Raw genomic sequence first — 25,270 nt, forward strand, 5'->3', positions numbered from 1 at the left:
GGACTCCCAAGGAGAGGGGAGAGGAGAGGCGGCTGAGGGAACACTCCACAGGGGGTGAGGGGCTGCTGGCTCTGCAGGCAAGGGGTGACATAACTGGGCTCCTGAGCCCCACAGAAGTGCTGCAGAAAGAATGTGGTTGGTCAAGGGAGCTGTGGACTCAAAGGTTGAAAACTTCTGGCCTGGGTAATTTGTAGCCCTGGGGCAATACCTTGCATTGTGTTCACTTCTTTCTCTGCAAGAAAGAGTTAAAACTGTAAGCGGAAGGTAGGATCTACTGTCAGATCTCTGGTAGCTTATAAGTGCTTCTCTCTTTTACCTGGCTCCAGTTGGTGAACCTGGGGGGGGGGTTCTAGCAGAAAACACAACAGATCCTGTAAGACTGAAATTTGCCCGGTGCGGCTGATATTTCCCAGTTGGAAGTATCTTGTAGGGAGCGACAGTAACTCTAAGGAAAAGGTCTGCATTAACCCGATAAGACTTTCTCATTTCCGAGATGCGGACACAGTCTGGAGCAAAAAGGAGATATGCAAAGGTCCAGCTGGGTTTCTTTTCACTGAAGCTTTTCAGTTATTGCTTTCCTTAAAAAAAAAAATAAAAATGCTGATCTGTCTTAACTATTGCAAAAGGATGCATGTAAACATCATCATGCAGAGGTTGGGAGGCGATGCATGTTTAAAATAATTGGACTACTTCTGAAGGTTTTATTCCCTAAGTTTTGTCACTGGGGGGGGGGAAGCCCTTATTTCAAAAGTGAAAGGAACTTCAAGGGCTTCTGAAGCCACTGTGTTCTACTTTTAATGTGCTAATGTTCTTAATTCTTTGAGCCTAGAGGGGATTCTGCACACTGGCCCTGTTTCTCTCTTGCTGTACCTGAAATCTGGAAACTTCACCGTATATCTGGGCTTGAATTCCAAAACAGCGAGAATTTCTCACTCCCAGGAAGCTATAATATTGCCATAATGTGTTATACGATGGAGTTCTAGTACAAAAACATGTGAACAGACCTCAAAAAAGAGTTGAATGTTTGATTTCCACCAAAAGCTGTTCCCCAGTTCCATGTAACACATGGCTGGCAAACGCTCACAGGGTATAGATAAAAAAAAAGAGAGAGTTGATTTGATCTGCCTCCCGATTCATGTTCCCTGTGGATGCTTATGATCTCCTCCTCACCTCCTAAAGTAGCATAATACTACCTATATTGACGTAGGAGGTCTGCTGCCTTAGGGAAGTCCAGGCAATAAGGTTGATTCCCCCAAATGTGCCACTCCACAATAAACATCCTTACTTGCCTTTCTACTAAAAGGCAGTAGCTTTCTAGGCTTGAAGAGGGATCTGTGATAGTGTAAGGATATTGTAGACTTTTTCTGCAACATGACTCACAGATTGTGGGAGCTGTTACAGGTAGGGGCATTGCTCCAGCAGGGGACATCACCCCAGCTAGAACCCTTAACCTGTTTTTTAGGTTATGGGTTATGTTTGATGCAGTGAACAGTGATGAAGCAGAAATTAGAAGTACTAGGCAGCGCTTCTGAGATCAGACAAGGGTTGCCATATTTCAAGAGGTAAAAACCCAGACAAAAAGTGATAGCCCCGAACCCATGCCAGAGCCACCCGTTCACAATTTTATTTTATTTTTTTAAAACCAGGACATTTGCTTTAAAATTTAAAATCCCCCCCGGATGGGCATGTAGGACCCCCAAAAGAGGACATACCCAGGAATTCCCGGACGTATAGCAACCCTATATGTGGTCATGACCATAGGCAGAGCTCTGTAGCTCTGTTGCAGCAGCTATCTTCTGAACTCATTCCTGAGAAAACACCAAGCAGAGCTGAATCGTCCATTCTGTTTAGACGGCCCCGATGGCTAAACTGTGGAAGCCAGCTGGTCTCCTTGAGCAGCTTTCAACTGAGGATGAATTCTCTTCAGTGAATGGTGGCTTTTCCCTCTCAAGGCTTCCATCTGCTCTGGAATGTTTGCATGACACGTTTACCTCTGCAGTTGCATAACTCCAAGGAGGCAGGGTAAAGATGTAAATGTTACACTGGGGTAACTGCTTTCCTTGGAAGGTGAGTGTAGTTCAGTGTTTGCCACGAGGGAGCCTTCTGAAGTAAGCACATAATGCATAATAAAGCCAAGGAATCCATTGTCACAAAACGCTATGGATGCCCATTAGCCAAAATTGGCCTTTTTAAAATAGCATTGCATTGACTTTCATTTAGAAAATAGTTGTGTATGTAACTTTAGAAGATGCCTCGGCCTCTCTACTTGGTTGCCTGAAAGTGTAGTTATAATGCTGGAGTTTCTATAGTCACACACTAAGCATTGTATGTATTGCTTCTCACCTTAGATGCGCATAAAAGAGTTCATTGCCATACTATCCCATTGCAGAAAAGTTCCATTTCACTGTGGTTTCTATTTAAGGACTGGTTTGTCCTGCCAATGATAGCCTCCTGTTGTGGTGCTACAGTCATTGGAGTTTTGTCCCAAGTGCTTAGAATTCCCTCTGCATGTAGGGGACTCAAAATGTAACTGCTAGAGGCGTTATTTGCAGGGAGTGGTCTGAAGACATATAATGCTGTTTGCTGAAGTTAAGTGGGTCTGGTCAGTGCCTAGATAGGAAACTACATGGGAAATACTTGTACAGTGGTACCTCGCAAGACGAATGCCTCGCAAGACGAAAAACGCGCAAGACGAAAGAGTTTTTCGTTTTTTGAGTTGCTTCGCAAGACGAATTTCCCTATGGGCTTGCTTCGCAAGACGAAAACGTCTTGCGAGTTTGTTTCCTTTTTCTTAAAACCGTTAATACCCAGGGTAACCGTGCTTCGCAAGATGAAAAACTCGCAGAACGAATTAATTTCGTCTTGCGAGGCACCACTGTACATCACAAGTTCCATCATGGAAGAAAGGCAGAATAGGAATAAGTAAGAGTTTTGTAAATTTATAAATTCCTGGGGGCGGTGGTTTGTTTTTTGTTTTTTTTGCTTTTATGTCACAGATATACAGATGGCTGGCAGCTGTGTGCAGAGAGATGCACTAAAATAAAGTTTGTGGGCAGGTAATCTTTGTGGATGTGCACTAGTCCTGTTTTCACAGAGGATCCTTGTCCAGTTCCTTGGATTAAGAGGGAATAAACATCACAGAGAACAGAGCTTTGGGCAGATCCTTGTTGTAACTCAGCATGGCAATTCGTAAGTTTTCCAATAAAGAAAGAGGATGTGTTGCCAGTGTTCAGTTAGTACTTGCATGCCCTTTAGACATAGCTCTAGCTGAGTGTGAGCTACTTTTCCGTTAGAAGATTCCACATGGCTCAGGACTGTGCCTGAGTGACACATGCAGTCCACCCTGCACAAATGCTTCCATTATTCCAACACAGAACCCAGTTCCCTGGCACCTTTTCCCACTGGGGTTTTGTCTAGAAGATACGTGAGTAACTAGCTCAAGGGAATCAATGTGGCTCCTGTGTCCTTTTCATGCCAAAATTAAACAAGAAGTGTGTTTCTAGGATTCAGATACCAATAGCTGAATCATTAGGTGAACATAATTTCTTAAATGTCTATAATGGGAATGATCAGAACAGCACAAACGTCCATTATAGAGCCATAAAGTCCTGGGACTAGAGTATTGAATGAAGAGAGGAATGGCTCAAACTGCTTCGTAACTAGCTAGAATTGCCAGTTTCTATTCACCCTATTTTTACGGAGCGTCTAGTTGACAGTGTTGTCAAATTATTGCAGCCTGGTGGGGTTTTTTTTGTCCATAACCTATTTGTGGAGGCAGCTTTGTTTCTTGTTTGTGATAAAACAAAATTGCAGCACCAGCTTGTAATAGCACCATCTTGTCCAGTGTTGCACAGCATGTGGAGAGGCATACAACTACATACATTTCATTAATTGATGGAAGATCGAAGGTTGACTTCCACATTTATTTATTTATTTATAATATATTAAAGGTAAAGGGACCCCTGACCACTAGGTCCAGTCGTGGCCGACTCGGGGGTTGCGGCGCTCATCTCGCTTTACTGGCCGAGGGATCCGGCGTACAGCTTCCGGGTCATGTGGCCAGCATGACTAAGCCACTTCTGGCGAACCAGAGCAGCACACGGAAACATCGTTTACCTTCCCGCCAGAGCGGTACCTATTTATCTACTTGCCCTTTGACGTGCTTTCGAACTGCTAGGTTGGCAGGAGCTGGGACAGAGCAACAGGAGCTCACCCCATCGCAGGGATTTGAACCATTGACCTTCTGATCAGCAAGCCCTAGGCTCTGTGGTTTAACCCACAGCGCCACCCGCGTCCCTTATAATATATTGTTTCCCATTTAAAAAAAAGAAAAGAAAATACAAGGCGGTTAAAAAAACTACTACAAGAAATTAAAATTACAGTAGAAAATAGTGCAACAGCTTTAATAAAACCAACCCAAGGTCACAACAAATATTGAAGGCAAGCGGAGGACTTACTTCCCCATATAAGATTCAGATAAGCACTGATTTGGGTATGGTAGAGAATCTCATACCATAATCCACTAAATCTGAATGGCACGTAGTTGGGGCAGGGTGAACATGAGGTTAGGTCTATGTGGCTGCACCAGTGGAAGCAATCTGGCACGCTTACAAGAGCAGCTGTACAGGTTTGACCCCACTGCTGCCCAATCCCTGCCTCTACGTTGTCAAGGTAAGTGCCATTGACCCAGTTGTCAGGAGGATGAGTCTATGGCACTACCCCACCATGCTGGCTGTTCTCGTATTTCCCCTCTGCTTTGCTCTTCTTGCGGAGTAAAGAGCTGCAATTGCACACTTCTCATAGCATCAAAGCCCTCATTTTCCTCCCTGCTGCTCCCTGCCGAACAGCTGATGGGCAGGACGAGACCCAGAGGCTCAAATGGCTGTAGGCAGTATCAAGGTTGCAGGAAGGGGTTCCCCAACCTGCTATATAGAAGGTAAAGGGAACCCTGACCATTAGGTCCAGTTGTGACCGACTCTGGGGTTGCGGCGCTCATCTCGCTTTATTGGCCGAGGGAGCCGGCGTACAGCTTCCGGGTCATGTGGCCAGCATGACTAAGCCACTTCTGGCAAACCAGAGCAGCGCACAGAAACAGTGTTTACCTTCCTACCGGAGCGGTACTTATTTATCTACTTGCACTTTAACGTGCTTTTGAACTACTAGGTTGGCAGGAGCAGGGACTGAGCAATGGGAGCTCACCCCATTGCGGGGATTCGAACCGCCGACCTTCTGATCGGCAAGTCCTAGTCTCTGTGGTTTAACCCACAGCGCCACCCACGTCCCTAACCTGCTATATAGCGGCCACTTTAAAACTTCTTACGTGAATACTCCAACCATACTGAGAGTCAGCTTGTTGAGTGACTTCTTAAGCAAGGGTTACGGACAACCGGAAATGTGATTCGACAAGAGAAAGTACTTCTTTGGACCATGCATGCTTTCAATCATGGTATTTTGCTGCCATAAGATGTGATGATGGCTGCTAACTTTGATAACTTCAAACAGGAGTGAGACGAATTCACGAGGGATAAGACTCTAGTCATAATTGCTGTTTCCTTTGTCCTGAATGAGAGGCAGCATGCCTCTGAAGACCAGCTTCTCTGAAACAAAAGCAGGAGAGGACCGTTCCACTTCTTTCCTGCTTTTGGGCTTCCCATAAGCACTTTGGGAAGTGGGCTGAGCCTTTGGTCAGATGCCGCCGAGCTCTTATCGTAAGTTTGGGCTGATATGTTTGGCTTAACACCCTGGTTGTGGACTCTAATTCGTGATGGGGAGTTTTTCAAGCATTCACCATGTCATAAGCAGTGGCTTGATTCTGTCCTTAAAAAAGTAAAGGTACCCCTGCCCATACGGGCCAGTCTTGACAGAGTCTAGGGTTGTGCGCTCATCTCACTCTATAGGCCGGGAGCCAGCGCTGTCAGCAGACACTTCCGGGGCACGTGGCCAGCCTGACAAGCTGCATCTGGCGAGCCAGCGCAGCACACCGAATGCCGTTTACCTTCCCGCTGGTAAGCGCTCCCTATTTATCTACTTGCACCCGGGGGTGCTTTCGAACTGCTAGTTTGGCAGGCGCTGGGACCGAACAACGGGAGTGCACCCCGCCACGGGGATTCGAACCGCCGACCATACGATCAGCAAGTCCTAGGCGCTGAGGTTTTACCCACAGCACCACCCGCGTCCCTTGATTCTGTCCTTAGTCTGTACATTAATGGAGGTAGAGATTGACTGTGTGTCCTTACGCTTTCTAATAACGTTGGAGCTTTTTGCTTTCAAGCGTACTTCCCTTAATAACTTTACAGTATGCTGTTAATCCATTCGGTCCTGCACTTTTCACGCTTGCTTTTTTTTTTTAAAATATGCCTCTTCCCAGACCTGAGACCTTGGGTTACCATAAACACCTCCTTCCACCCCCCGCACCTGCTTATCGGTTAGAAAGGCTTGCTTTGAAAAAGTCAAAGAACCATTGGCCTAAACCATTTGCTACTGATGGGGTGGGTGAGTTAAAAACTCCCCATGGTAAGCGATATACTTTTTATACTTGGGAATTTACTTCCTGATATTAACCTAAACCAACTGCAGTTGAGTATCGTTCTCCTTTGCCTTTGTCTTCCGTATTTGGAAGCTATCCTAGGATCCATCAGCGTCCTCGCTTCGCATTCAGATGTAAGTACATCACTTGACTTTTCCCTGGAGAACTTGCATTCTTCCTTCCTCTTTATACTAATTCTTTGTTTCCCCTGTGTTCTGCGAACTGCACCTAAATTAGATCCTTAAGCCAAAATATATCTCGGGAAATTGTTGCTCTTAATTGTTTTTTCCCAGTGAGTTCTCATTTATGAGCTTACTGGTAGTCAATTACAGTGTGAATTCAAAGTGGTAAAACTTGTGGTTGTTTGCACTTATTTTTATTTTTTTTAAAAAAAACCATTAAGTGTAATGGGGGGAAGGCATTTGAATGTATAAAATGTTCATAATATGTTCATTATCTCTGTGGGGTGCTAAGTACCAAGATATATACTGTTATTCCAGTCTGGTCTTTGAAAATGCCTGTTTCTTGACTGCTCAGTGATGCGATGTGTCGGTTTTCAGTCTCATTTTCCAAAGAATGATTTCTTTTCATTGATAAAAGCTGCACTTCTGGATTTGGGACTCAGAATTACCTGTGTGCTGTACCTTCTACACACCAGCATCAATTTTAGTTCAGACTGAACCCAGAAGAGCGGATGACAGCAGAGAGTCTGTTTTATTGAAAATGAATTGCATTGGACAGTTGTTACTGTACCTTGCCACTGAAGGATTCAAATTTAGCAGTGGCCTGTGGCCACTTGTGTTCTAGACCAATGAAGTTTGAATCTGGTCTTGCCTCATCAAATGTAAGACTGACAGCTGCTCCTTCCTTGCAACCTTTTGAAGCAGTGTTTAGCTTCTGTTTCGTGAACTAACACCGTTTGACAGCCTCCTCCTGTAAAGGGCAGCTGAATACAGACACAAGGACAGAAAAACCTACCGAAATTAACTGCATGGGCCCCACTTTATGAGAGTTATTTGCTGGTGTGCGTGTATATATATACATATACATATATATGCCCTGCCTTTTATTTCCAGTAAAATGGGTGCGTATGTGTCAAAAGTAGCTTTTCTCTTTCTTTCGTTGTGCCAAGCCACAAATTGGAAGACTTGCACTCCCAGGTTATCATCTGATATCATATTTGTTATATATATAATATTGATATAATTATAGATATAGGCTGGATTATTTTTTTAAAATGGTAAAATGTTAAGAGACAAATTGGATTTTTTAAAAGCTCATTAAAATACTTCCATGGTAATGATCCACGATTATATTGGTATGGGAAACTGCCTTACTCTGAGTCAGACCATTGATCACTTTAACTCAGTATTGACTAGCACTGATTGGCGGCTGCTTTCCAGGGCTTCAGAGAGGAGATTTCCCACCCTTCCTGAGGAGGCTGGAGATTTAACCTGGGATCTTTTGCATACATTTCAAATGCTCTGCCAGTGAATTATGGCCCTTTACCATTGTGGCCTCAGTCCTGAAAAGTAGTTTAGCTCAATTTTGTATTTTAGGATGTGCAACTAGGGGGTGGGTTGGGATCTCACCAAAAGGTTCCTGCTTTGGTTTATAGCTGCTGTTCTGATAGACCTTTGTCTCTTTTTCTTTAGAAGAGTGTTGTAAAGATGGATATAGAGGACTGCAATGGACGCTCTTACATATCCGGTATGTTCTCATTTTGCTTTTCACAGATCTCGATTTGTTTATTTTTGTTTTTAGATGCCGTTTTGTCTTTAATACATAGACAGGATAGGATTTCTGCATTTTGGTCACAATAAACTTTTGGTTCGGCACTGGAATATTCAGCATGCCTCAGGTTTTGAGGAGCAACATGGTTCCCCCCACCCCCAGCTTCCTGACATGACCTGCCTTCTTAGATAGATGCACCCTTGGGCAGCTACTTCCAGTATTTTCGTCTTGCTTCAAGATCTCAGGGGTGGACACGGGAGAATAGCCTCCTCCCCACCTTTCAGTCTCTTACCAGTGATAGTTGCTCCATGGACTTGACTGGTGATGGAGTCATCACCTAAGGGAGTGTAACAGCCAGCCTCTGTTCTGATCAGCTGAACAGTGACCTGGCGATTCATGGCCTCTGCCCTCCTTACCCATATTCAGCTCAGAGCAGTGCTCCAAAGTGCAACTTGAGACAAGAAGCCATGCCCCGCCAGGTCACTGCACATTGATCTTGTGGCATGCAATCTTCTCCCTGGCTGCAGTTGGCCTGGAGCAACCCTCCAAATTCAGCTCAACCTCAAATGGATGGCCATGTCTTACTAAGTTACTGTTCGGTGCCTGCGAAAAATGCTAGAGCTCTGTATTTGCCCACCTGCCAAATTCGGCAGGTGTTTTAGCTGTTAAATATACCTGAGACTTGCAACATAGTTAAGACTCACACAGACAGCAATTAAATCAGTTTGAGGATATTTGATTCATCAAAAATTTAGAGCAAATCCTTACGTATCATACTGAAGGAAAAGTGAACTTTTGGCATCCCTTTAGATTCCATCTGTTTCTGCTTGTTTCAGTTAGCTTGACCATAGGCAGTATTTTTGTGTGATGACCGTTTCATTAAATATGAGTACAGAAAGAGTTTGGCGATTGATAGTAAAATTGTTTCACTTAATATGGTGGTTACCTTACAGCTGGGAAAGATAATTGGAAAAGTTTCTTCCAATTAATCCTTAAGCATAGTTGGGTGCTTCTGCCTTATTTAAAATATACCTTATTTAAAATATCTTGTCCCCGATCACATTCTCTTTCAGAAGATAAGTAGGGCTAAGTTATAGTCCCACTCCATTTTGCCTTGGTCATACAACACCTGGAGGACTGTGTACAGTTCTGGGTAGCACAATTTAAGAAGGATATTGACAAGCTGGAACATGTGCAGAGGAGGGCGACCAAGATGATCAAGGGTCTGGAAACCAAACCTTATGGGGAACGGTTGAGGGAATAGGTATGTGTAGCCTGATAAAGAGGAGACTGAGAGCAGATGTGATAAGCATCTTCAAATATCCGAAGGGCTGTCACACGAAGAATGGAGCAAGCTTTTTTCCCGTAGGCTCCAGAGACCAGGACTTGACGGTTTTTGAGCAGAGGTTGGATGGCCAACTGTCATGTATGATCTAGTTGAGATTACTGCTTTAGAGGGGGCTGGACTAGATGACTCTTGGGATCCCTTCTGACTCTACAGTTCTATGATTCTTTAAAGCTATAAAGGCAGTTGCTACTCAGGAGTGCCATATCTGAAGTGCATTAACTGAGAGAGTTCAAATTCTTATTAGCAATACTAAGTGCAAACTGTAGTAACTTAAATACATTTTTCAGAAAAGGGGAATTGTAGAATGACCAGGTTAGAACACTTGCCTAACAGCCTGATCTAGTGATGTTTCTTTTGATGGAAATCAAATTTCCAGTAAGTATGCATAGGATAGGGATGCGGGTGGTGCTGTGGGTTAAACCACAGAGCCTAGGACTTGCTGATCAGAAGGTCGGCGGTTCGAATCCCCGCGCCGGGGTGAGCTCCCATTGCTCGGTCCCTACTCCTGCCAACCTAGCAGTTTGAAAGCACGTCAAAGTGCAAGTAGATAAATAGGTACAGCTCCGGCGGGAAGGTAAACGGCGTTTCCGTGCGCTGCTCTGGTTTGCCAGAAGCGGTTTAGTCATGCTGGCCACATGACCCGGAAGCTGTATGCCGGCTCCCTCAGCCAATAAAGCGAGATGAGCGCCACAACCCCAGAGTCGGCCACGACTGGACCTAATAGTCAGGGGTCCCTTTACCTTTACCTTTATGCATAGGATAGGACAGCCTAATAGAGGAAGGTAGGGAAGGTAGAAAATATATTAGTTGGTTGTGTTTGTATAACACTCCTATAGGATTTAAATAATTTACTCAAGCATTTTTTAAAAACCTCTGAGGGATTGTTTGTGGTAGACACTAAAATAAAACCAGACACTGGTTTTGAAGAAAAAGAAGTCAAAAGTGCATGATCTTATTTTGTTGGTTGTTTCTCTTTGGAAGAACAGAGCATAGAGTCCTCATTAAACAGGAAAAAACAGAGCCGTGAAGTAATTATGAATGAGGGAAAGATCATCAAAGCTACTTGCATACAAATACATTGGTGTAAATAAACATATTGACTGACTACAGTTCAGAGTGGGCCACTGGAATAATGAGTTGACTTCTTTGTATTGAAAGCCCCACTAAATTGAAGTGAAGGAGTATGTTTGCTGGGGATGTATACCCACCCAATAAATGTCATCCTCTAGCTCATAGCCAGGTACACCAGCTCATATTTTGTCCTGGACAAAGGTTGTTGGTGAAGCTGTAAGTAGCTCAACAGTTATCAGAGTTACAAGGAGCAGACTGATCTGATGGTAGCCAGAATTGTGAAATGATGGCTAGAATATGCAACATGCAAAGGAACAAGACAATCTCATTAAGTAACTACAGGAGTTTGGCTCCCGAAACGGTTTGAAAACCAAGGTGCAGCTTCTAATTGGTTGCAGGAGTTTCCTGCACTCAATCGAAAGCTGTGTCAGATGTTCGGCTTCCGAAAAACGTTTGCAAACCAGAACACTCACTTCTGGGTTTGCGGCGTTTGGGAGCCAAGCCATTCGAGTATCAAGATACCACTGTACAGTGGTACCTCGGGTTACATACACTTCAGGTTACATACACTTCAGGTTACACACTCTGCTAACCCAGAAATAGTGCTTCAGGTTAAGAACTTTGCTTCAGGATAAGAACAGAAATCGGGCTCTGGTGGTGCGGCGGCAGCAGGAGGCCCCATTAGCTAAAGTGGTGCTTCAGGTTAAGAACAGCTTCAGGTTAAGAACAGACCTCCAGAACGAATTAAGTACTTAACCCGAGGTACCACTGTACTTGTAACAGACACTGTTTGGATTTAACAGTCTTCAGGAGATATATGCAGTAGTGCCTTGAAGCTTAAAGATTGTATATTTCTTACATATCTTTTTAAAAAACAAAAAACCAGTCACTATCAGGTGACGTGCATGTTATGAGGCTAAGGATGAAATAAGAACCTTTGTTCAACTATAAAAGTGTTGAGAGTGAGGGAAATCAATGACCTATATCCCACCAATCGCAGTAATCAATAGGCTGTGTCTAACTTTGCAGAATCAAACACATATTTTGTGTGGCTGGTTTGCAAAATGCTGCTTCGCCTTTCATTCTTTAATGCTGGTAAATCATCCAGACCAGTGAAGGCCAAATTTATAATACACCCCAGGAGGATAGAGTTTGTTAAAAGAGACCTAGTGGGGATCTGATTATGGGAACAGGATGCAAAGTACTAATTGTTTTGGAGAAATCCATATTTAGTCATCATTTTTTAAAAAAACAACAACCCTAGAGGGCTGTGAGAACATCCTATGATAATAAAACTGAGAAATAAAGGTAACTCCATGGGCTTACGTGTGGTAGGTGTTTTCTTGCTGTGTATGAATTCATAAAGAGATATCGTATATGCAATATTAGATCCTAAGGATTGTCATTCAAGCCATGGCTGATATCCTCTGCAGCCACAGATGCTGACACAGGGTCAGCAAAGGATTATTACCAGTCTGGTTCCTTTCTCTGAAAGCCTTTCCCCCACAATGTACAGTCCAGGAGCTACATAATCTGAAACATTTTCAGTCTTATCTGTTTTTCCCTTTTCTGCTGAGCTCTCGGTTATGCCTATGACATTAATGTGACATGCAGATTGGGAATAGGCTGCTGACAAGGTGAGCAGAGCTAATCAAGGAAGGCGGTAGAGATGTTGATCAGTTTGCCTGTTGATGGGGAAATATTCAAGAGATATTCAATATTCAAGTGGTCATTCCTCTTCAGATGCTTAACTGCCTCTTGTTGTGAGTATGGTCCTAACCTTTATGGTGTGAGGACAGTTATATTTAGGGATTTTACTTAACAACGACCTTTCAGACTGATGCTGTAGAACATGGAAAAGACTTTTCACCATCAGTAGGTCCACAAGTATGCTTTCCAGCTTTCCAGTGGCAGGAGGAATCTTTTAATCTGGCAAGAGGTCTAGACTAGAGGCACTCTGAAAGGAGGAAGAGGTCTCACTGCTTTCAGAACGTTTATAAAGCTCAGCATGAATAAGGCTCTGCCCCCCCAGTGGGATGAGCAATAGCAAGGGTTGACAGCACCCACAAATTGTGGCTGACCAAGGCCAGCTGAAAGTTATGGCCTCCTGTTTTCAGTTCATTTAAAGCCAAGAATATTCTCAGGTTTCTTCAGATAATGGGGAATGCTCCGCGTAAACCCATTGCCATCCATAAGTAAGCCCATGAGTCTACTCTGAGAATGACTTGCATTAACTCAGGGAATCTGCTCATCACCTTCTTAGACTTGTCGTCTCATCCTGTCTCCGAACGTTGTTGGCTTTTTCTAGGACAACAAAGCTAGTTACGTTTCCTAGTTTGTTACCCTTTTCCCCAGCTCTCCCCCCCCTTACTTGAGCTAGAATTGTACAGTTGTGTACTCCTCCTGTTCTTGTATATTCTCATCATGGAAAATATTATTGTACGTGTGTTCCAAATGAGGAAAAGAGATGGAACTTTAGGTTAGGAATTGCAATTGTGGGTGCTCTCTTTTTTATTTGAAAAACTGTCAGAGATCTAGACCGTGGGGAGCTCCGAAAAATTAATAATTATAATTTGGACTATAATTTAGCCTTTTTAATTTTAGTTTTTTATTTTAATTGGAGTATATTAATTGGATGTTTTTTATTGGAAAATCAATAAAAATGATTAAAAAAAAAAAACAACTGTCAGAATGCCCACGATTGCAGCGGAGCATTGGCAGTTGCTCCTTCTCAACTAGTAGAAAGTGGACAATAGCCTTGATGTTTGGTTCACAGGATTTCCATTAAAGCACACTTCTGCAACAGGACGGAGAGATGGAAGCACAGCAGTCCGTCCTCATTGGCCTGGGATAAAATATGGCAACCGTTATTGTTGGTGTAATCATAGCAGGCAGAAGCAGGGAGGATGTATGTTGCAGTGTATACCTAGCAGGTGAGAAACACATTGGACCGTGAAACCAGCACTGATGTGCGGTAAATACATAGTGTAGACAAGGCTAGAAAAATCCCAGAGTCTGACCATTGAAAAATTCAAAGCTGGAGTTCAGTTTTTATTTTTTCGCTCTCTACAGTGCTGACTTGAAAACTTAGGTCCTGGTTCCAATGAGTTTGTTTGTTTGTTTGTTTGTTTGTTTGTTTGTAGTACTGAGCTCGGGATTTCCCTTTCTCAAGAAAAGGCCTGTGCTTGGTCTGAAATGGTTAAATACGCAACTTCAAGTTGATTGATCAGTTAAATTGACTTTAACTATTTAAAAAGTGCCTCTGACTAATTGAGCAGCAGATCTTTAGCATTATTCTTGATTAAAAGCCATGGGTGGTAGGCGCCTTCTTGAAGGCATTTGCTTTTTCTCTCACTTGCGTGCAGGAGGCGATGAATGCCTGCTAGGACACATATGCATAATTTAAAATTTAGACATTTGCTTTTTTTCCCCCTTTAGAACTATTATTTTTATTATGGAAATTAACTCTGCAGAAGTCGGCTAAAGCTCCTGTAACATGCACTTCTTTCTCCTGATTTTTTTAAGTAGGCGTGATAGAAATACAACAGCTAAGTGCATAATTTTAATCAGAAGATAGCAGTATCTTGCATTTATACTCCTCATCAAAAACAAAAAAACATGTTTCCATGAAGTGATTAAACTCTTAGCGGAAAAGACGGAATGGGGAAAAACTATGGGGTAGGGATTTAAAAAAGAATAATGAACTAGATTTGTGATGAGCCCAGTAACAACGGGAAAGCTTCCCTCAAGATTTTACTTTATCTCCTCAAGGTATTCGAAAGAGCAGGGAAACGTTTTCTTTATTCCCCACTCCACACATTCAGTAGATTTTTTCTCTCTCTCCTTTGGCTCTTCAATTTACCCAAGTAACATTTAAATGAAGTATGCTGTTTGCGCTGATCCCGTACCTAATGGTTTTGATCTAGCTATTTGGCCAAGAGAAAACTGGTTAGCCAAAGAAACATGGCTAAGAATGAGTCAATTGTGTACAATGTGCAGCACACCTTAATAGAAATATATATATATTCTGTTGAATGCAGTGGAGTGTTTCATTGTACTTATACAGTTTCTCCTGCCACTTTCTGGAGTGTTAAAGGCTCTTTCGGTGGCAGCTCTTATCTTTCCAGAGCAACTGTGAAGCATTCATTCTGTTGCCAAAGTGATGGGGGTTAGGCAACAACTGCGATGTTTTTTCCACGGACTTCCTTGCTCTGTCTAGCCCGGGCAATGTGGCGTTGTTGTTGTTTTAAAAAACCCATCACTAAAGGGATGTCCCCTTGTAAGCTGATGGCTCTGTTTTCAGAGGCAAGGCATATAAAGCGTTCAGTGGAGCAAGCCAGAATCTCAGCGAAAGGGGACACTGCAGCCGTATGGATTCCTGCTCTAACTGTGCTGCTTGACTGTAAAATGACGGCCGTTTCTCTCACTTCCAGGAATCTCTTCTTCCTGGAAGGTGAGTGGCTGAGTTCACCCTACTGCCGAGATGCAGCCACACACACACACAGTCTGTATTCCAGTGCTGTTTCCAAGGAGTTGGCTGTGATAACACTCCAGGGTATCTTCAGCAAGCTAGAATAATGTAAGTTAAATGGGGAGCGGGGTGGCCGTGTGAAATAACTCCATGCTCTTTTCTGTTTTCATTTACACTTGGCGCCATTTGGGGTGTGTCTGATGCCATGCAGAACAGTGCAGGAAGTGGCTGACTTTCGATGCAAGTAAATTGATCTCTAGAATTCCTTCATCGTCTGTGTCAGGGTGGGGTGGGGGATAGAGTCTGTTCGAAATCAGAAATGCAACTGCAGGCGATCAGTTAGGGATGAGCAATCAAAGGGGGAAGATAAATGTATGTGTTATAAAAGCAGTGGATGAGGCTGTTAAAGACCCACACCCCCTTTTTCTTCCTCCACCATTTGCTATTTAGTAAAAGCCCAGGGAAGGGGTCAGGGCCATAATTCTCTGTGTGTTCTGGCAAGGAGCAGAAGAAATCCTTAGTTCAAGTCATTGATGCTTAAATGTGCTCCGCTGCGAACTGTTTGCTGCTGGTGCCTAGTTTGCTTAGCCATATGGTGGCTAACTTCTAATTAAACGATTAATATCCATATTGAGGGGTGTGTGGCTGCTTCTAGGCAGTTGCAGAGATAGGCTTACTATGATGTAGACTCTCCTGTTTACCCACCTGAGGAATGACAGCATTTAGGGAAAGGGTGAAATTCCTTTTTTCAGGATCCAGAAAGTCTTGGCCTTTGGGCCCACCTGGGGGATAAAATAGATAAAATGATCACAAGGCACCAGCCTTGCATGCTGTGCCTGTGTTAAAATTGACTTCACCTGGTTGGAACAGTCTGTTTCCTTTTATCGTGACGGATCCTGGAATGTGCTCAGCTATGTGGGCATGAGAACAGCAGCTCGTTCAAACTCTGAAGAAAATCACCTGTCTCTGTACTAAAGTCTCTCTGATGAGAATGTCTCCAGACGTGCTTCCTGTCTTTTAGAACTTGCTTTTTTCCTAAGTAGATAAGAGTGCCTCCAAACAACGGGGGCACTAAACAGGAATTGGGGTGAGGGGAGAGTGTCTTGCAGAAAAGACGTTCAGGGGGCTGGCATTGCTGCAGTATTTTCATTGCAGTCATTATGCTGCCCGTACAGATCCTGCTTCTCTAAATGCAGTGCCAATGAACAACAGGGAAGTTGTTCTTATTTTCATCTGAACAAATAGAAAAGCAAAAGTACTCATGTTGACCCGTAAGAAAAAAAGCCAACATTAGGAGACAATACCTTTGTACTGAGCAAACTTTCAGGTTCCACAGAACCCTTCACCAGGCTAGAGGGAAGAGCTTGGCTGATGTTTAACTAATGGCTTGAGTCTGTATTTTAAGTCAAAGGGTTGTATCCAGAGCTGTTAGTCCGCTCGTGCAAGTTTCCTTGTGAAAGCAGAGGTCTGTTTTCCAGTGTTGCATTTGTTGTTGTTGTTTAGTTGTTTAGTCATGTGACTCCATGGACGTGACTCCATGGACCAGAGCACACCAGGCACTCCTGTCTTCCACTGCCTCCCACAGTTTGGTCAAACTCATGCTTGTAGCTTCAAGAACACTGTCCAACCATCTCTTCCTCTGTAGTCCCCTTCTCCTTGTGCTCTCCATCTTTCCCAACATCAGGGTCTTTTCCAGGGAGTCTTCTCTTCTCATGAGGTGGCCCAAAGTCTTGGAGCCTCAGCTTCAGGATCTGTCCTTCCAGTGAGCACTCAGGGCTGATTTCCTTCAGAATGGATCGGTTTGATCTTCTTGCAGTCCATGGGACTCTCAAGAGTCTCCTCCAGCACCATAATTCAAAAGCATCAATTCTTCAGCGATCAGCCTTCTTTATGGTCCAGCTCTCACTTCCATACATCACTACTGGGAGAACCATAGCTTTTACTATATGAACCTTTGTTGGCAAGGTGATGTCTCTGCTTTTTAAGATGCTGTCTAGGTTTGTGTTGCATATTATGGGTAAACCCACGTAGCAGGTCCGCCGATGTAACGATTGCGCAAGAACTTGCACTAGCACGGTGTACAAATTGCGCTTAGAAATCCAAGCTGTTCGTTTTTTGGAACCTCTCGCACAAGATAACCCACTAATGGAACAGGTTCGTTGCTAAGTTTCTTTAACTTCTCGCTACATTGGATACAACCCATGGTCTTAAGTTGCAGCGTGGAAGGAGATAGCAGACATTCAATGGCCATCATTGCTACACAAGGCCCCAGTGGCATCAAGTGGCAAGGAGTGCCAATTTCCAGCTTTGCCTGGTTTGTCAGCTGCTGCTGTTCAGCCTGGCTACACTTCTGCATACTCTAGTAACCTGTCTTGACAGCTGTAACGCTTCTTTCCTGTGCGCAGGGATTTTCTCGTATGGAGGAGCGTGGACTCCTGTGAGCCCCTACCTGCATTCTGAAATAGTAGAACTGAGACTGATTTTGTCACATCAGTGAGATTTAAGCCCAAGACATTCCTTCCAGTCTCTTCAAAAACCTTCAGCGAGAAACAGTGATAAATGCAGTTTACCAAGCTACCGTCAATTAGCATTCCATGGTTTCTGCTCTGCTTCCCTGCTGCTTTCTACAATGGACTGGTTAAGTTGTAATTATCCTGGATTGCTAAACTGCAGTTTAGCACAGGGGTAGGGAACTGAACGTGGCTGGCAAGCTAAATCCTTCCCTCATGCACACCTGTGGGCCAACTTTGACAGGTGGGCAGCTCTGCCTACCTGTCAACCTCCTGGCATCATTATGACCTCCTGGGACAGCTTCAAAAGGGCTTGCTTTAATTAGCTGCTAATTAGCTACAAATAGACAATATGGGACTCCACCAGATCAGCAAGCCCTGCTTGGAAAAGAACAGTCCAGAGTTCCCTTGAAGCCCCCAGTGGTTTCGAGATTATTCCTTTGGAACCATTCCCTTCTCTCCCCCACATAAGTTATCAAGTATGGAGGAAGGTTGATGTGGTTTGGAGAAAATGGCTTTGTGGGCTAAATTGGGACCTACACTGGGGCTAATGACACACCGACAGGCTGGAGATTCCTTAGCAAGTCAGCGACAAACATTGGGTCTCCCATTTTATGTTAGCTTTGGCGTAGTTAGTTATCCTGGTTTATTTAGTTTAAATGAACAGAGACTTCCGGAGGCGGCGCGAAACGTGTAATGGCGGTCCTCTTTGCGCAGCAAAGAGGGGCTCCGCAGAAAAGGGTTGTTCGCTACGGCGAAGCGACGACCCATTAAGTTAAACCACGAGCAGAGCGAGCTCGTGGCCGTGGGATCCGGCGGGCACCGAGAGCGACCCCCAAAACGAAGAAGGGACCCCGTAAGGGGCTCCGGAAGCGCGGAGGGGAAGCGGTGCTGTGGATTCATCGCTCTTTCTGCGGGAGTGAAGCCGCGCGGCTGCTACCGATGAGCGCCGACCTTTCTTCCTTTACATTGGATTACAAAGTAACTACTCGTGAGTAGGATTTATTTGAGATTGGATTACAAATTCGTGAATTCGGCTGAAAGCGGGAGACGAGAAAAAGGAAGTCCGTCTCCCGGAGGTGCTTAATGATCAAAGGCAAAGAAACTGACAAGCTGGAAGCAGTACAAAAGGGCTTTTAAATGAGAGACAGCATACGTCTGGAGAAATTCGGAAATTGAAGGGAAAGGCAAGTTATCTTTATTTTTCTGTGACTGTGTCTATTTTACTTGGGGTTTCTTCTCCGCTAAAACTTTCAAAACTTTAAAGACTTGAAAATCCCTAGTCCCGGACTTTGCAGCGGGCAAAAAGTTGTGTTGTGGATACACTTACAAAGTTGAAACAGATATTTAGAGGCACTACCGGTGGATACAATTAAGCAACTGTATTTTGCACCTTTTAGGAAACTATTGTGGCAAAATTGAGAGGGCTCTGCAAGAAGGAAAAGCTCTTCTCTAAAGACATTTATTAATCTAACTAACTGTAGGAACTTTAATGGCGACGGAAACTTTGTTTCTTCTTTCATGAACTGAACAATACTCCCTCTAGTGGAGTTTGGGATTTACAATTTCCTGAGAACTGACTTTGTTTTGTCTCTCTGTGGTCTGGTGACTCACTCTGAGGCCTGTCTTTCCCATGGAACTTTGGACAGCTTGACCTTGAATCCAAAGACAGGTGTGGAATGAGTGTGGAATGAGTGGTAAACCAAAAACAAGAGCTGCGTCGAAAGCAGGGAAAGGCAAATTGGTACAAACAACTTTGGTTTCCCAGGGCCGTAGATCTTCAGTCCCTGCGGTATTACAGGCTGTACCATTACCAACAACCCCAGCTGAAGAACCAGAACAATTAACAAGTGAAGATATGGCAGCTGGGGGATCCAACATTCTTCTAGAGGAAATGCTACAACAATTTGCAATTTTGAACAAAAAAGTGGATGATCAAACTGCAAAAATTGACTTAGCCACATCTTCAATTAACAAACTTTCTGAACAGGTGGCTAAGCATTCACAAGATATTGGAAACCTAAAGGACGTTGTATCTGAAAATCGAAAATTGGCCGAGGCTGCGAATGAGAAAGTAGAAGCAGTAACTAAAGAAGTGGAGGAATTGAAAGGAGAGGTAAGGCCACTCCATAAACATATTACCGACCAGCAGGCCTATCTGTCTTTGGTGGAACTGCGAAACAGGGAAAATAATTTGAGATTACGCTCTATCCCAGAGATCGAGAAAGAGGACTTGACTGGCTTTTTGACAGAAGAATTCTCTAAATTCTGGGGTATAAACGAGGATACAGATTTTAAAATAACAACTGCATTTAGATTGGGAAGGGCTGCTGGGAAGGACAGACCTAGAGATTGTTTGATTATCTTAAGGACTAAGCAGGAGAGAGACAAGCTACTCGACCTACATTTCAATAAAGCACTTGAGATCCAGGACAGAAGAGCACAAATTTACAAGGACATACCTAAACAATTACTGGATCTAAGATCTAACTACACTGACCTAACTGGACTTTTGAGAGGCAACGGAATACCTTACAGGTGGGAGTTTCCACAAGGCCTTTCGTTCAAATACAAAGGAAAGAAGATAAAAATCAAAACGAAAGAGGATAGCCAGAAGTTTCTACACGACCACGGAGAAGATTTGCAGAAAGGAGCGGTAGCTATTTGGCCACCACCAGAGCTAGGAAAAGAGCCACCACCCTCGGATTTGGACAAAAAAGAAGACACCCAACAAGAGTAACAACAGATTGATACAGGATGTCTCTGCAGCTCTATAGTTGGAACATTAATGGCGCGAATTCCCCAGAAAAACGCAAAAGGATTTTCCATATATTAAAGAAAGAGAATTTGGATATAATTTGCTTGTAAGAAACTCATGTGACCAGGCTACACAGGAAGGTGTTAACAAATAAAAGATTAGGCCAAGAATTTATTTCATCAGATAGAGTTAAGAAGAGAGGCGTGGTGATTTACGCCAAAGAGAATCTATCACCAAAATTTTTGTTTAAAGATGAACAAGGAAGAATCCTGGCTATTGAAATTCTGACCCAAGGAGAAAAAGTTTTGATATTAGGAATCTATGCACCAAACGAGGGGAAATCAGAATTTTATAAGAAGCTGCATGAGACATTACTGGACTATCTGGACTACTCCAACATCATTATGATGGGAGATATGAATGGGGTCGTCTCTACTTTGATGGATAAGTCACAGAATCAGAATTTGACTAAAGACGGAAGACTACCAAAAACTTTCTTTGAACTAACTGACAATATGGACCTAATTGATTTATGGAGGACGAGAAACCCCCTAGGTAAAGAAGGAACCTTTTTTTCTGAGGCCCACCTGTCATGGACAAGAATCGACCAAATTTGGGCAACTAGAGGGCTGGCACCTAAGACTACAAAAATAGAAATCTGCCCAAAGACTTGCTCCGACCATAACGCTTTGAAAATGGAAATGAGATTTACTACTGCCGACTCCTTCAGATGGAAAATGAATGACAACCTGTTAAGAGATCAAGAGATCGTAAAGAAGGCCCAAAAAACTCTAAAGGACTATTTTGAAATCAACTTGAATACCTCGGTGGAAAAAAGAATTATCTGGGACGCAAGTAAAGCTGTTATGAGAGGGTTTCTGATACAACAGAATACAATCAAGAAAAAACTTTGGAATAGTAAAAAAGATAAGATATTGGAGAAGATAAGTGATGGAGAGAAAAAATTAAGAGTGAATCCAAAATCAAAAGAGACTTTAAGAGAAATCAAATTTCACCAGTCACAATATGCGAAATTGATTAACCAAGAAGTGGAATGGAAAATCAAACAAATGAAACAAAGATCTTTTGAATCTGCGAACAAATGTGGGAAACTGCTCGCTTGGCAGTTGAAAAAGAGACAAAAATTAAACTACGTAACCAACTTAGAAGTTGAAGGGAAAAACTTTCAGAAACCGGGAGAAATTAGAAAGTGTTTCCAGAAATATTTTAAAAAATTGTACACACAAGAACCCGAGGAGGCAACTGAGATAGAACAATTCTTGAAAGATAATGGCCTACCAAAATTATCTCAAGAGAAGAGATCAATCTTGAATTGTAAAATAACACAACAGGAAATCGAGGATGCCATTCAGAATATGCAACTAGGCAAATCTCCGGGCCCCGATGGACTTACCTCCAAATACTACAGGACTTTAAAAGACTATTTGATACAACCATTAATGGAGGTTTGCAACCAGATTATGGGGGGAGGGAGGGCACCAGATACGTGGAAAGAAGCATTCATCACATTGATACCTAAAGTGGAAACTGAAAAGACTCAACTTAAGAACTATCGCCCCATCTCACTCCTAAATGTGGATTACAAAATATTTGCGGATGTTTTGGCTAACAGATTTAAAAAGGTATTAAATGCAGTAATCCATAAGGACCAAGCAGGCTTTCTCCCAGGTAGACATTTGTATGATAATACCAGGAACATTATCGATATTTTGGAACTTTTACAAACAAATATTAACACCAAAGCGGTGTTAATTTTTATTGACGCGGAGAAGGCCTTTGACAACATTTCTTGGAAATTTATGAAGAAAAACTTGGAAGGGATGGGAGTGGGAAGGGGGTTCGAGAATGGAATAGAGGCAATCTATTCTGAACAAAAAGCTAAGTTGATAGTGAACAATGTGGTGACAGAAGAACTTCATATTGAAAAAGGAACACGCCAGGGGTGCCCCCTATCCCCTCTGTTGTTTATTTCAGTCCTGGAGGTTTTGCTGAAAATGATAAGGGAGGATCGGCAGGTACAAGGAATACGGGTCGGAGCGAAACAATATAAACTGAAAGCATTTGCAGATGACTTAGTTTTAACATTACAGGAGCCAGAATCTAGCACAAAAAGAGTTTTGGAATTGATTCAGAAATTTGGTCGGGTGGCGGGTTTTAAGTTGAATAAACAAAAGACTAAGGTGTTAGGGAAAAACTTGACGGTTACTGAAACAGAGGGGTTTCAGAGGGAAACAGAACTAAACATTGTTAAAAAAGTGAAATACCTGGGGGTCAATCTGTCCTCCAAGAACTTGAATTTATTTAAAGACAATTATGAAAAATGTTGGTCAGAAGTTAAAAAAGATCTAGAAATCTGGTCAAGATTGAAACTATCCTTGTTAGGCCGAATTGCAGCTATAAAAATGAACGTTTTGCCAAAAATGTTGTTTTTGTTTCAGGCTTTGCAGATCGTGGACAGAGTGGATTGTTTTGGAAAGTGGCAGAAGGATATTTCTAAATTTGTCTGGCAGGGCAAAAAGCCCCGAATAAAGTTTAAAATATTAACTGATGCAAAGGAGAGAGGGGGGTTTGCCCTGCCGGACTTAAGGTTATATTATGAAGCTGCGGCCTTCTGCTGGATGAAAGATTGGATTTTATTGGAAAATACTGATGTCCTAGATCTGGAAGGCTTTAACAATTCGTTAGGTTGGCATGCGTATTTGTGGTATGACAAGGGGAAAACACATGGAATGTTTAAAAACCATATTGTCAGAAAAGCAATATTTATGGTCTGGAAAAAATACAAAGACTTATTGGAAAGCAAAACTCCGAGGTGGATTTCACCAATAGAGGCCAAAGCTCGGAAAACATCCAATATGGAGGCATATTGGCCGAAATATTGGGAAATAATAGAAAACATTGGAGGTAATTGGAGGTTGCAGAGCTTTGAAAAATTAAAGGATAAGGTGCAAAATTGGCTACATTATGCCCAAATTAATGAGGTTTTTAAGCAAGACAAAAAAATAGGATTCCAGGTGGAAAAATCGAAACTTGAGACAGAGTTGCTAGAACCAAAGACCAAGGTAATTTCGAGAATGTACAACTTGCTGCTTAAATGGAACACTCAGGATGAAATAGTTAAAACAGCCATGATAAAATGGGCTCAAGACATTGGTTACAATATCATGTCAGAAGACTGGGAAAAGTTATGGACCACCGGTATGAAGTTTACGGCATGTAATGCCTTGAAAGAAAACATTATGAAAATGGTATACAGGTGGTACATGACCCCAGTCAAACTCGCTAAGATATACCATTTGTCTGATAATAAATGTTGGAAATGTAAGGAGGCTGAAGGGACATTCTTTCACCTCTGGTGGACGTGCCCAAGATTGAAGGCCTTTTGGGAAATGATCTATAATGAGTTAAAGAAGGTGTTTAAGTACACCTTTCCCAAGAAACCAGAGGCCTTCCTTCTGGGCATTGTCGGCCAGAAGGTGTTAAAAAAGGATAGAACTTTCTTTATGTATGCTACAACTGCAGCAAGAATTCTTATCGCCAAGTATTGGAAGACCCAAGATTTGCCCACACTGGAGGAGTGGCAGACGCAACTGATGAACTACATGGAACTGGCTGAGATGACTGCAAGAATCCGGGACCTGGGAGAAGAGGCAATGGAGGAGGATTGGAAAAAATTCAAAGACTATTTGCAAAAGTATTATAAGTTGTATGAAACATAAGATGTCGTATGATTTAGAACGTTAGCCCCAGCAATGAAGTTTAATTATTTAGGAAATTGTTAACATTCGGGAAAGAACCAAAGTTTAAATGGGTTAAATGATATCAGGTTATATTTTTAGAGTAAACGGAGAACAAGAGATTTAAACTTAAATTGCAATTGAAAATATAAAGAAAAACACGAAATAAGGGTATAATTTGCTGATGACTTTATTATCAAGAATGCACTATGCGGGAGATGTGGGGAAGTCCAATGGAAATTTGAAATAAGTTATTGAAATGGATGTTACTTTCTGTTCTTTTTTCTTTTCTTTTCTTTTATTCTGTCTTTTCTTATTTGTAATTTGGAAAAATGTAATAAAAATTATTATAAAAAAAAAAATATTTAGTTTAAATGAACAAAGTTTATTTAAGAGGGTCCCCCCCAATGCATGCAAAAGGAGGTAGGCTGCAATCCTATAGCAAGCCAGGAATGTTGTATCCAAAAGGAGCAACATCGTCCCTTGCCTTCATTTGGCTTTGTTATAAAACATAAAGATGATCATGCCCCATCTTAAACTGAGTCTTTAGATTAAGCACACTTAACTCCTTTAAACTGGTGGAGCTGCAGGCAGATACACCAGTGCAAATATTTAATATGGGTGTGTAAAGTGCACTGATGTATCTTGTTGAGTGATTCTGTCCCTCCATAGTCATGCTAAGTCACTAAACAAGTAGTTTTTTTTATCAATAGGTTGTGTTTTCAGTATACAGTGTACAATGATTTTTTTAAAAAAATGGGATAATGTGTGGAATATAATATGGCATTAAGGAGATTGTTGTGTCAGTTCAAGCAATTGACCCACTGAAATTAATAAACATGACTAAGTTAAGTCCATTAATTGCAGTGGGTCTACTCTGAGTAAAACTTAGTTGAATTCCTCTCTTAAGTAAGATTGGGTTGAATCCAATGAAGTTCTTCTCAGAGAAGACTTGTTGAAATGAATATACCAAACTTAGCCATGTCCATAAATTCCATTGGTCCTACTTAGAGCATGACTGTTGTTGAATACAACCCACACCCTTTCCAATAAATGAGGTGGGCTTAGGGAGGATGGGTTCTTATTAATGGAAG

General features: G+C 42.5%; 1 protein-coding gene and 1 long non-coding RNA gene across 11 annotated transcripts in view; one reads left to right on the top strand and one right to left on the bottom strand.

Moving 5' to 3' along the window:
* The window catches only part of IKZF4 (IKAROS family zinc finger 4), an 87,919-nt gene that overhangs the window by 13,180 nt on the left and 49,469 nt on the right, over window positions 1-25,270 (top strand). For 4 of the 10 annotated variants that reach the window (XR_014216735.1, XM_082212538.1, XM_082212539.1 and 1 more), the window contains exons 1-2: window positions 6,185-6,660; window positions 8,182-8,236. Coding sequence is in view for 8 of the 10 variants with exons in the window: in XM_082212538.1 (XP_082068664.1) it covers window positions 6,511-6,660; window positions 8,182-8,236 (205 nt within the window). In the remaining 2 variants the exon portion in view is untranslated. Of the gene's footprint in view, window positions 1-6,184; window positions 6,661-8,181; window positions 8,237-15,112; window positions 15,259-25,270 lie in introns of those variants that run through there. The other 6 variants (XM_082212544.1, XM_082212543.1, XM_082212542.1 and 3 more) reach the window with 5 other exon arrangements.
* Window positions 13,346-15,933, bottom strand: LOC309526748. The gene is made up of 2 exons (XR_014216906.1): window positions 15,856-15,933; window positions 13,346-13,524 (listed from the first exon to the last, which is right to left on the bottom strand). It is a non-coding gene; the product is annotated as an uncharacterized lncRNA (long non-coding RNA).

The sequence above is a fragment of the Podarcis vaucheri genome (genome assembly GCF_965113315.1).
Source record: "Podarcis vaucheri genome assembly, chromosome: 2".
NCBI classification, from domain to species: Eukaryota; Metazoa; Chordata; class Lepidosauria; order Squamata; family Lacertidae; genus Podarcis; species Podarcis vaucheri.